Source organism: Lepus europaeus, chromosome 20 (assembly GCF_033115175.1).
Source record: "Lepus europaeus isolate LE1 chromosome 20, mLepTim1.pri, whole genome shotgun sequence".
Classification (NCBI taxonomy): Eukaryota; Metazoa; Chordata; class Mammalia; order Lagomorpha; family Leporidae; genus Lepus; species Lepus europaeus.
Genome location: NC_084846.1, coordinates 65,298,368 through 65,310,128, shown reverse-complemented (window position 1 = coordinate 65,310,128; position 11,761 = coordinate 65,298,368). Strand labels below are relative to the sequence as shown.

The 11,761-nt window shown below is 50.5% G+C and overlaps 1 protein-coding gene across 1 annotated transcript in view; it reads right to left on the bottom strand.

Moving 5' to 3' along the window:
* Positions 1 to 1,591: 1,591 nt before the first annotated feature.
* The window catches only part of ABCA13 (ATP binding cassette subfamily A member 13), a 329,120-nt gene continuing 318,950 nt past the window's right edge, over positions 1,592 to 11,761 (bottom strand). Inside the window, 3 exon segments of the mRNA XM_062178561.1 lie at positions 1,592 to 2,153; positions 2,764 to 2,901; positions 3,987 to 4,092. Coding sequence (XP_062034545.1) covers positions 2,073 to 2,153; positions 2,764 to 2,901; positions 3,987 to 4,092 — 325 coding nt within the window. The 3' untranslated portion in view covers positions 1,592 to 2,072.

Genomic DNA, 11,761 nt, shown 5'->3' with positions numbered 1-11,761 from the left:
AAGCAGAAACTTCAAGAATGCAGCAGTTCAAAGAACAGAAAAGAACCCCTAAGAGCAGAACACAACAGAGCAAAACTCAATTAAATTTTAACCTTTCAAACTTTAAAGGCTCTGAAGGAGTTTCATTTCCTCCTTAACCAAATTAAATTGGATCCCTAAAGACACAAATAAAGATGCAAGGAAATATGTTGGCAAAAACACAATTACATCCCCAGAACCAGGTTAAATGGAAGCACACCTCATTTATTCACTGGAGCATCAACATGTTCATGTTTCACAAATTGGTATTTATTGATTCAACAATAGCAAAATATGACATCTTCCATTTTGACAAGGAGAGCATATTATAATCGGAGAAAAGAAATCATAAAAATTGAAATTATAATGCGATGCAAGAGAATCAGAATCACCCACATCAAAGCCCTCATGATTGGCTTAATCCTCACCATTTAAAACATCTCTCACATAGAATGAAATTTAGGGAAGACAGACTCAATGAAATCTTGCGTTGATAAAGAAATGTCTCAAGGAAGTATTTTCCTGTGATCATAAGCTACCAGTACTCAAAGCTAGTATAGGATAAAGCCACCTTTTTTTCAAAAAGATTTTATTTATTTGAAAGGTAGAGTTACAGAGAGAGAGCGAGATCTTCCATGTGCTGGTTCACTCCCCAAATGGCTGTAACCAAGGGCTTCATCTGAGTCTCCCACGTGGACACAGGGGCCCAGGGATCTGGGCCATCCTCCACTGCTTTCCTGGGTCCATTAGCAAGGAGCTGGACTGCAAGTGGTGCAGCCAGGTTCTGTTCTAACTGGCTCCCACATGGGAGGCTTAATCCGCTATGCCACATTGCCAGCCCCATAAAGCCATATTCAGATGAAGTTAGTGTGGTCTTAACTGCAGCCTTGGAAAACCATTGTTAGAAGAACACAGAAATGTCTGAACTCATAGATGCATGGCTGGGAACTACTTGCAGTAGCACACACACGAATTTCATCTAAAAAGATGTAAAATACCAAGATCAAAATAGCCTCTGAGAGCCATATTCCAGGACTTTATTTGTGAGGGCAATGATTCTGAGAATGACATAATTTTTAGAAAATTTTAAAAGTATTTGAAAGTTGAAGTCCAGTTACCACCTACTGTGTGTTTTGCTCACATAGTTAGAAGGTAATAGGACAATTCCTTAGGTCACGGTTCCCACACTGAAATAACCCAGACTGCTGGGCCCTAGCGCTATAACTGAGATCCACTGGGTCAGGATCTGACCCACTGAGCGTGTGTGCTTCACGTACGCCCCAGGAGACGCCCACGCAGCTGAGAAGGGTACTCCACACTTTGAGAAGCACTGACTCCAAACAACAAAAAAACCCACAGTGACTATTTATCCAAATTGAGAAGAAAACACACTATCTACGTCTTTCTCTATTCCCATAAAATTGCAGTCTGTGAAATTCTGGTAAAACTGTGAGAAATGACAGAGTAGCCAGTTCAATTTATTTAATTTTTCTGAAAGGTTAGGCTTAAAAACGTCTAAATTTCTATTTCAATAAGTTTCTTTTGCATGAAAAAATTGGCAACTTGCTCATGACACACCATATCATTTCATACAGTTCTTCAAAAATTTCACACCTGAATCACTGAATTTGTATTTAAAAACGTATAAGCATACCTAGCAAAAAGATGGCAAAGTGGGAAACAGTCCTTGATGTCGGTCCATACACCAGCCAGTGAGGAGCTTTTCTAACCTCACTGGGGTCCTCCGTGTCCTTGGGCAGACGGAGAGGCCTGGAGAAGGCCACCTGGGCCCACTGAGGCAGGCCCCCTGCTCCCTGTGAGTCCACCCCTGCCTTTGTTACCTGGCTAGGCAAAGAGTGAATGTGTTGGAGCAGCTCCCCAGAGGCCTGCAGGAAAGGGTGGCCTCTCATTGGCTGGGTATTGGTGAACAAAATGCCTTGAGACAGAAAATGAGGGAGAGGAAGTCACTTGGCTGCCTGTGCTGTGCTGTGCAGTACCCCCGCTGGTTCCTGAGTGTTGACCCCTGGGAAGGACCAGGTTCTACTCCTTAGGGCTTAGACGGGCAGGTGGTGCAGGTCACGACCATCGCGGGGTTGTGGGGTGGGTTGCTGTTCAGTAGCAAAACGAATAAATACCTGGGAGAAACGATGAGAACAGTGGTTAACACGAAACACCCAACTATTAGAGGAGATGACGTCCTCTAGAACACTGCCCAGTCGTCCCGGAAGCCACAAACCTCTCATTCATGGAACCCCCTCCTGAATCAACACCACAGGTGCGCCCTCGGGGGCATGACTCCAATATTCCTGGACTATTCATAGATCACCGGGAATCCCAGCGCACAGGGCTTGGTTCTAGAAAGAATGGTAGCACTTTACGCTTCTGGTGCTCTTAGTAAGCCATGCACTTTGTGTCCCCCCAAAGTTAGCTGTCATTCTATCACAGTGGAGTCCCCGTAGCCTTCCGAGGGCTAGGTACAGTGGCGAAGGGAGGGTAACGGGACATTCTGTAATTTGCAGAGGCCCCGTGTAATGATAAGCAAATTGGAGCCCTCTGGAGTGTTTGCCTTGAGTGGGGGCAGATAGTAAACCAATCTCCTCAAGTTTCCCACCTGACTAGGATTTTGTAAAATTCAGCAAGATTAGCTCAAAGAAACTGCACTGAAGAAGGAATCTGGTTAATTTTAACATCAGCCGGATCAGGCCCAAGGAGCCATCGAAACGCTGAGCCTCTGTGGTACCGCACCTGCTCCAAAGTGGTTTGGCTGACGGAGTAATGCTCGATATTCAAGGTCGTCTTATTGTTCTCTAGAACTTTGAACAGGTCCGCTAAGCACCCCCACCTTTTGGGCACTTGATATTCCAGCAAATTAAGGCGCTGGCCCTAAAAGAAAAAACAGAAAGTAACACACCCCATTGAAGTGCCAAATAAGTGGTTACACTTCTCCAGTCACACACAGATACCAGTGGGTGTGCAGGTGGATTCCGTGAGTCTGCACCGATTACTGATGACCGTTCACCAAGAGGCGTCACTGGCGAGCGGCATCAGCTGGGTCAGGTTGCGGTTCTGCCCCCCGGTTTCCCCCTACCTTGACGTAAGTAAGGGGATGACCTTGGGTCAGAAGATGCCTGTAGACATTCAAGAAGTGGAGAGTTAAGGGGCCGGACAGGGGTGTCGGGGGAGGCGGGAGGTGCCCTGGGGTTCACACGGGGATTGGATTGGCGCTCAGCGGCCCTCCACATCACCTGATCCTCCCTTGCATGGTGTCAGCCGAGAAGGTGACATCTTTTCTGACGGATCCTGTAGAGTAGTGAGTGAGCGTGAACTGTGGGGTCTTCCGTGGTAGAACGTCACTCACTAGCTAGTGAGCGGCTGCGCTTTGGGCTACAGCCTGCCAGACGCGGTAAGTCACAATCACACAGTTCTCCAAAAGGACTGTAGACAGGGCTTCTCAGACCTAATGTGGGAATCACCTGGCCACCTTGTTAAACCGCAGCTCGGATCTGGAAGGTGGGGACCCGAGGATCCGCCTGCCTAACAGGTGCAGGAGATGAAGATGCTGCAGTTCAGGGGCCACAGTGACCGGGTCAAGTGCACAGAAGACAACAACCTCCAGGGAGGACACTTCTCATGGAATAATCCTGGGGCCGCCCAGCCTGCCAACCTCACGGCAGGAACGTGGGAGGAGTCAGCTTTTGCGACCTCGCATCCTGAATAACGTGAGGTGTGCGATGGAGCTGTCCCCAGGGGTCAGGAAGGCGAGGCGTCCCAGCAGGCTTGCCATCCCTCAGAGTGCCACAGTGTCAGCTACCCTCGCTGTTCCGGGTAAAGGGGAACAGTCCATTTTCTTCAATGAGGCCAAGACAACAGGTAGAACCATGGGACAGCACAGGAAACGCACAAAAAGACTGCTATGCTTACAAGACGTTCTTAGCTGAAAACAAAGAAATGCAGAATATTAGCACTACCTTGAACTGGGTTCCTGGAAAATGGAGACTCAGGCAGTCGGAAACAGTGCCAGGCTGACGTGCTTCCTTACAAAGCCAAACTTTGACTGCATAACCATCACCAAACCTGAGAATTAAATGAAATAGTCACACAATTGTTGTTACTTGTGTTTTATCTTGACCTAACCTGGGTACATGACAAGTCCATTTCTATACAGAGGCACAAAAAGGAAGCAACGATTCCAAATTCTTGGGAGCTTTTGGATTCTCAAAAACATCATAAGCAGAAATTCACTGCAAGTCAATTCCAGCATTTGCTTCATCCATTTCTACTGACAAAGATACTGAATTAATCTAAACAAACAGCAGTCAGCAGTCCTGGCACTGACATCAACTCAGCAAAGGGAGGAGGTGCAAATGCAAACATGGAAGCCAAGCGCTGAGCTAGTCAGACCAACCCCGGGAAGCAGGATGGCTGGCCTCTGCTGCAGGGTCCGTCGTGATTAAAGTGTGGCCAGGAAGGGGTGAGCGGGGATGCGTAAGTAATTTAGCCAGGCAATCTTTTGTCTGCTGCATAAAATGATTTTCGCAGTTGTACTTCAGCCCAGCCTGGGTGGACAGTCCCACAGCTGCAAGGGACGCCTCTCCCACAGGGCACTGTTGATAACATCGCAGGACTACACATGGTGTGCCAGGGCTGCCCACCGCTGCTAACTGTGCACAGCTGTCGTTGATGTCCCATGGTGGCCAAGCAGCCACCCCTGAGCTTCTGCTCATACCCCAGCACAACCTCAAACAGCAGCTTCCCAGAATGTGCTAAGTTTCTGTGATTCTGCTGTTGAATCCCACATGGCCAGCCTGGTTTGGGGCACACAGCAGTGCCTCAGTAAAGACCTATGTGATTGAACAAGCTTTATGAATATACTATGAGCATGGGGATTTTGGTCTGTTTTGTTCATGTATATATCTACTCTACATATGTAGCCTAGCCCCCAGCGCAACACCTAACACTGATAAGCATTAGTTTAATGAGTGAAAAAATGAACCAATCCCATGCCCAGTGCCTTAGGACCATAACTCTTTTTCAAAGCATTGTGGGGGAAAGGTGTTTCCCACTTGAATAAAATCTCCTAAGTGAGATGAACATTAACACATCTACAGCTGGATCATTGTTCAGATCTGTGGAGTAAAGACTCAAGACAAGGTGAGCTTGTGTTGGGGACACAGACCACCCTGTGAGCCCCCATGGAGCTCTTCACCCTGGGGTCTATTTTTTCCTTTCCTGTCTGCAATTTAAGTCATCAGATGTCTTTCCCCCCAGGTCTGTGCATGGCCCCAACAGCCTCTGCCAATTCAAATTGATGGTTCTAATCTAGCACAGCTGAGATGTCAAGGACATTGATGAAATGTGGGGGGGGGAAGGGGGGAAGGGGGAGGGAGAGAGGAGAGGGGGAGGGAGAGAGGAGAGGGGAGGGAGAGGGGGAGGGAGAGGGGGTATGCATTTGACTTAGCAGTTAAGATGCTCATGTCCGTTGCTGAAGCACTTGGGCTTGAACCCTGGCTCTGGCTTCTAACTCGAGCTTCCTGTAATGAAGAGCCTGGCACATAGAGCCGGGGCCCTGCCCCCCTTGTAGGAGGACTGGGCTGCACTGCTGGCTCCCCTCTGCCTCTCAAGCTGACACAGGTGCACCTCCCCGACAGCTCTCCGAGGGCCAACGGATGGGGTTCAGAGCAGAAGGCGCATGTGCCGCGGCCATTGCACGTGTCAGACTCCCTCTGTGTCTACAGATCCTGCACAGCGGGGTGTAAGTCAGAGTTTCCCACGAGGACACGTGAGGGGGCTTTCCCTGGGGAAACCACTGCTTCTGGACACAGCATTGCATCCTGGGGTGGGGGCTTGGGGACACAGGTCTGTGGTTCCGATCTTGGGGCTATTGACCTTGCTGGTGACAGGACTTAGTGCAGTGTCTGCACCGTCCATGATGCATATGCACAGCCTGGGTCTCAGCCCAGCTCCTGCACACACGAGCTGCGTGACCCTGGAACGTCGGGCCGTTTCGCGGCTGGGCTGCCTCTGGAACACGAGGCCACCGAAGGAGCCGCTCACGAGGCTGTTGGTGAGTGACCGAATGCATCCCCATAAATCACTCGAAACAGACAGCACCTGACAGGCCAACTCATCCACAATACACGACCGGTGAAAGTCGGCTCTGGCAGGATGTGCGCAAAGCGGAAGACGACTCTCCCGGTGTGAAGAGACTCAGGTACGGGGACTTGGATGAACGCAGATGAAACCCGGGAACAGGAATGGCAGGCACGACCCAAAGGAAGGAGTGAGGGCGGCGAGTGCGGAGACGACCTCACACGCCCCTCACGTCAGCAGAAGCCACGGTCCTATCAGTGTGCTTTGCTAGTGAATTTTGAACAATCCATGCTAAATTTCTGAGATTGTCTAATAAATTCTCCGTAAGCATATGTATACATGCATACCTGTACTTTCAAAATTCAGTTTCATTTGACTAAGGAAAACATTTCCAGTTTTCTGCAAAGAATCTGAAGTGCACAAAAGGAAAATTATACAGTTCTTCTTCAAAAAAATGCCACTTGTGACTCATGAGAAAATATTCCTGAAATTTGCATTGGCAAGTTTCTCATGATCCCTTTGTAGTGGTCAATAAAACTTCTGGAATCCACAATTATGAAATCATTGCACCTTCAATAATTAAGGGAATTTTGTAGATTGTTAAATCCATTTATGATACGGCTATCTAACTTATATTAGCTTTACTTCTTCATTTCTGCTTCTAACTTATACTTTTGCATCAATGACCTAAATTCCTTGTGGGATTTATCTGGTTCCTGTACACTTCCCACAGAACAAGAGGCTTCGAAATAGCCAAAGTATAATTTGCTTACACATTCATTCATTGATCGAACGTTTCTAGTCATCCATTGTGTCCACATGATTTGCATTGCCTGTGACTCCATAAAGCTAAGGAAACAGCATTTATCAGCAAGCGAAGGTGCTCATGGGAAACTGTGTTTGCTACACAATGCCTTGCTCTCAGAAACACGCGGAGGGAGTTGTGTGATAAATACAAACAATGGAGGAGGGAGCCACACAGATGCCAAGTGGACACACACATACACACACATACACACTCTCTCACACACACATACACTCTCTGTCTCTCTCTCATACACACTCTCTCCCTCTCTCACACACACTCCCTCTCTCACACACACACTCTCTCACACACACACATTCTCTCACACACACTCACACACACTCATGCACACACTCTCACAGTCTCTCACACACACTCACACACTCACACACACACACTCTCTCACACACACTCTCACACACACCATCTCTCACACACACACTCTCTCACACACACACCCTCACACACACACACTCTCCCTCTCTCCCTCACACACTCTCTCACACACACTCTCTCCCTCTCTCTCTCTCTCTCACACTCTCTCTCCCTTTCTCTCTCTCTCACACTCTCTCTCTCACACACACTCTCTCCCCCTCACTCTCTCTCACACACTCTCTCTCTCTCACACACACTCTCTCCCCCTCACTCTCTCTCACACACACTCTCTCTCACACACACACTCTCTCTCCCTCACTCTCTCTCACACACACTCTCTCTCACACACACTCTCTCCCTCTCTCTCTCACACACACACACTCTCTTCCCTTCTCCCTCTCTCTCACACACACACACACACTCACTCTCACACACACACACTCTCACACACACACTCCACACATTCTCTCACACACTCACTCCACACACTCTCTCACACACTCACGCACACACACACACACACTCCACACACTCGTGTTTTAAAAGCCACTCACTCGCAGAGCCCAGCAAGATAACTGGTAACACAGCCGGGGGACCCCTTCTGGAAAACTGATGCCAGTGTCACCAACAGTCTATGCGGCCCTATGTCCCCTGGCTGAGCCTCACTCACTCAAGTGCTTCCCCTGAAACTAGAAGTCGGAGAGTACGAACAAATATGTGCATTTTGCCCTCAGCCACTAAAAATGTCTCTACACACAATTTTTAATGCTGGGAAGTGCCTATCATATTCGAGTATAAAATGAAAAAATTATACACTCAGCACCACATCGGCTCTGGAAACTGCATCTAAGAAGTCGCACTCACGCAACACTTTAGAATACCATGTGCACAAGAGGGCTAATGTGTGACTGATGGTGTTTTCTTTACTCTCTTCTGAATTCTGAGCACACAGCACTTCGGCACCTAAAGAGAAACAAGGCGCAGAGCTTCTAAAAGAGTGACGGGAGTATGCTAATGTCCCACACTCCACAAACGCATTTCAGTTTCTGATTTTAAAGTCATTTATCCAGGGATCATTTGCCACATTTCCTCTAAATATTAGAAACATAAAACTCTTCTTGGTACAAAAGCTAATCTTGGACTTGAGAAATAGAATTTGTAAAACACGTGTAGTTTTGGGAAACGTCGACGTGTGTATACACTCCTTTGCATCATCCATTCCCTAAGGAATCCACACACACACACACACACGCCCTCCCCCCACAAACATCTGAGTATGGAAGATCTCCGTGACATTAACTCTCCCCAGCACAGGGCAAAGCACAGAGACCACCCGGGATCAGGCCCCCGTGGTCACAGGCGAAGCTCCCATCAGGGGCATGAGTCAGAGCACAGCCGTGGGACATGACGCCCCAGCCTCCTGCCCCATCTCAGTGCCCCAGAGCCTAGGTCAGCACCTCCGCCAGGTGTCAGAGCCCAGGCCCCACCCCCAGGGAGAAGGGGGATGACCCGCTGGGTGGGGCACCTGATGAGCTCTGGCTTCTCCGTACTGGAAACGTCCTCCTGGTTATCTGGGTCCCCACATGGCCCTGCCAGAGTGGAGGGGCCCAGGAGAGCGACTTCTGCCCTGCACCCACTGTGAGGGAGACACTGAGCACATGCCAGATTTGATGTCACTGTCTCTACCACACAGGAGTGAACCAGAATCTCACAGCAGCTGGGGAGCTTGCACGGCACACGCAGCCCAGCGAGGAGGGAGGGAGGGAGGGAGGCGCGACTCTCACACTGGTGAGCTGAACCCGAAATGCCAGCGGTCAGCAGGACCTCAGCACGCTGTTGATGTCCACGCTCTCTTTCTATTAGCACATTCGCCTCCAGAAGCTGTGCTAGCCCTAAGCAGTCGACGTGCTGATGGGAACAGATGGCGCCTCCTCTCTAGGCGTTCAGCAAGGAGGTCGGAAAGTGCCTGCTGTCATCAGCCTGGTAAGCGGCAGTTGGGACCCAGGGGGCTCACGCCCCTCTTCATTGCAGGTGCCTTATTATTTCAAAGTTCAGTTCCAAAAGTTTCCTAATCATTGCATATGCAAATGTGGACGGCTGGGAGGATTACAGATCCAAGGTTATTATCATAAAGAGAGTCTCTGACAATTAAAAACAACAACAAAAAAAGAAGGCAGCGTTGGGCAGCTGGCACCAGCTCTCCTCTTGGGAAGACGCTGCAGGAACGAGCCCTGATGAGCTGTGAGTTTAGAGAAGTCACTGGACCGAGCGGGGCCACAACCGGCTTCACGGCGGAGGGCAGCTTGAGCCCCGGCGGCTCTCATCCCTCCAGAGAGTTCTCTCTGCGCCCAGGGATCTCATTTACCGACAAGACCCCACCAAGTATAGCCTCAGGGTCAAGGCACGGGTTGACCTGGTGTCCAGGGAAGGCCAGAACTCCAGAGGTCAGGCCACCCTTCAGCGGGAAGGCCTCCAAGTCCAGAACGAAAGTGTGGCTCCATACACAGCCTCCGTGGGCTGCGAGTGGCACCTCCCTCCCTGACCTCCCATCCCCCAGCGCCCTGAGTGCCACCCACGCCAGATCCTTTCCTCATCCATCCAGTGCATCGAGTCTGGGCTCGGCCGTGCACGGCCCGGTGCCGGGCATGGAGTCCTCATCCAACCAGTGCGTGGAGTCTGGGCTCGGCCATGCACAGCCCGGTGCTGGGCACGGAGGTTGGGCCCTGGGCTCAGGATTCCTCCCCTGGAGCATCCGGGCGTGCACTTCATCCTTCTGCACCGTCTGCTGTCAAGTGGAGCTCCTGGAGCGCCCCCTGCAGGTCTCCCTGGCCCTGGCTTCCCCAGACGCCCAGGTCACACAGGGTGAACGGATGGACGATGGAATGCCTCGCTAGGTTGGATGGGAACACTGTTTCTTAGCCACACAGCAAAATGCACTCATCCTGCTTCTACTGTTTCCCCTCTCTCTTGCCGAGTAATCAACAAGATCACTGGAAAGCAGGGACAACAGCCAAGGCGGTGGGACAGAGACAAGCAGCTTCAGGCCCGGCACCACACGGTCTCACCCCGCCACGACCACAGCGGATGTCGTGCCTGTGGGGGGAGGTGACAGAGTGACACACGGCCCTCATCTGGCCTCCTGCAGCTTTTGTGGTCTCCGAACATTTGCCTTCATTCCAGACACACCCTAGACTCCAGAGATAAAGACCTTTCAAAGCTGACAATGTCTGTTTCTTGATCTCGACAAGAAGGTGTTGCTTTTTCTTTTCCTGCTTTTTTCACCCACTTTTGGAGAGAAAGTTGGCACAGAAACGTGGTAATCACCATGGAGCTGGAAGCCTGCCACTGTGATCTCCACTCAGTTACAGCTGACAATTTCTGCCCAGAGTGGAGAATTTCCTGGAATTTCTCTATTGTTGAAGTCAGTCATTAGCTTGGTTTTCTGTTTAACACAACAAAAAGAAATCTCATAAGCATGCAGTCTCTCCTGCATAAAACCCAGAGCCAAGAAGATCCAAGAAATGATCTCAACTAGAAGCTGGTTCACTCGGTCGGGGGCTGCAGGAGCCACCCTGGAAACAAACTCCAGAAAGAGTCCCCACGGTCTCAAAGGATCAGCCCCCTCGGAGTCCCCGTGGTCTCAAAGGATCAGCCCCCTCGGAGTCCCTGCTCTGCCCCTGCTGAATTTAGATAAGCGGTCACAGGCCCTAACTGAAAATGTGAGTGTTCAGCCTACCAGGTGAGACACCTGTGTCCCACGTCGGAGCACCTGGGCTCAATTCTCAGCTCCGGCTCCTGACTCAGCTTCCTGCTAACACAGACCTGGGGACAGCCATGACGGTGTCACTGGGACCTGTCACCCTCCTTGGAAGCCTGGATGGAGCTCCTGGATCCCGGCTTCAGCCTGGCCCAGCCCCGGCTGTTGCAGGCATTTGGTGAGTAAAACAGCAGAGATCTTGTCTGTCTCTCTGGATCTCAAATAAGTAAACTAACTAGTTAATTAACTTCACGAATAAAATGAAAATGGCACAAGGTGGTCCGGTGTCTTAGAGCAAATACACCCAAAGCCTGGTCAGGAAAGATGACAGCACTTCTGCGGCTTGTGGCTCTGCCGGTTCTGGGGGCTGAGTCCCCGAGAAAGGGCTTTGGTTATGCTAGTCCCTGCCACCTTAGGCAAGCTGCTCTCCGGCCACAGCCACCTCCAGAGGCAACAGTAGCCCACGGAGCCACTGCCTTCCTCTGAGCCTGAGTGTCAGCAAGAAAGCACCCGTGAAAGACGCCACGGTGATATTTCTGGCTTGATGGGTGCCGCCCACAGAGAAACCCGGAGAACCCAGTGGGTGGGGCCAGAGGAGGAGACGCCCTGGTGAAGATGCAAACCCTGGAGCCAGCATCTGTGTGATGCTGGGAGCTGTGCAAGTGTTGCCCGGGGAGGAGGGGGCGTCCTGCTGCAGACCCCAGCAGGAGTACCTG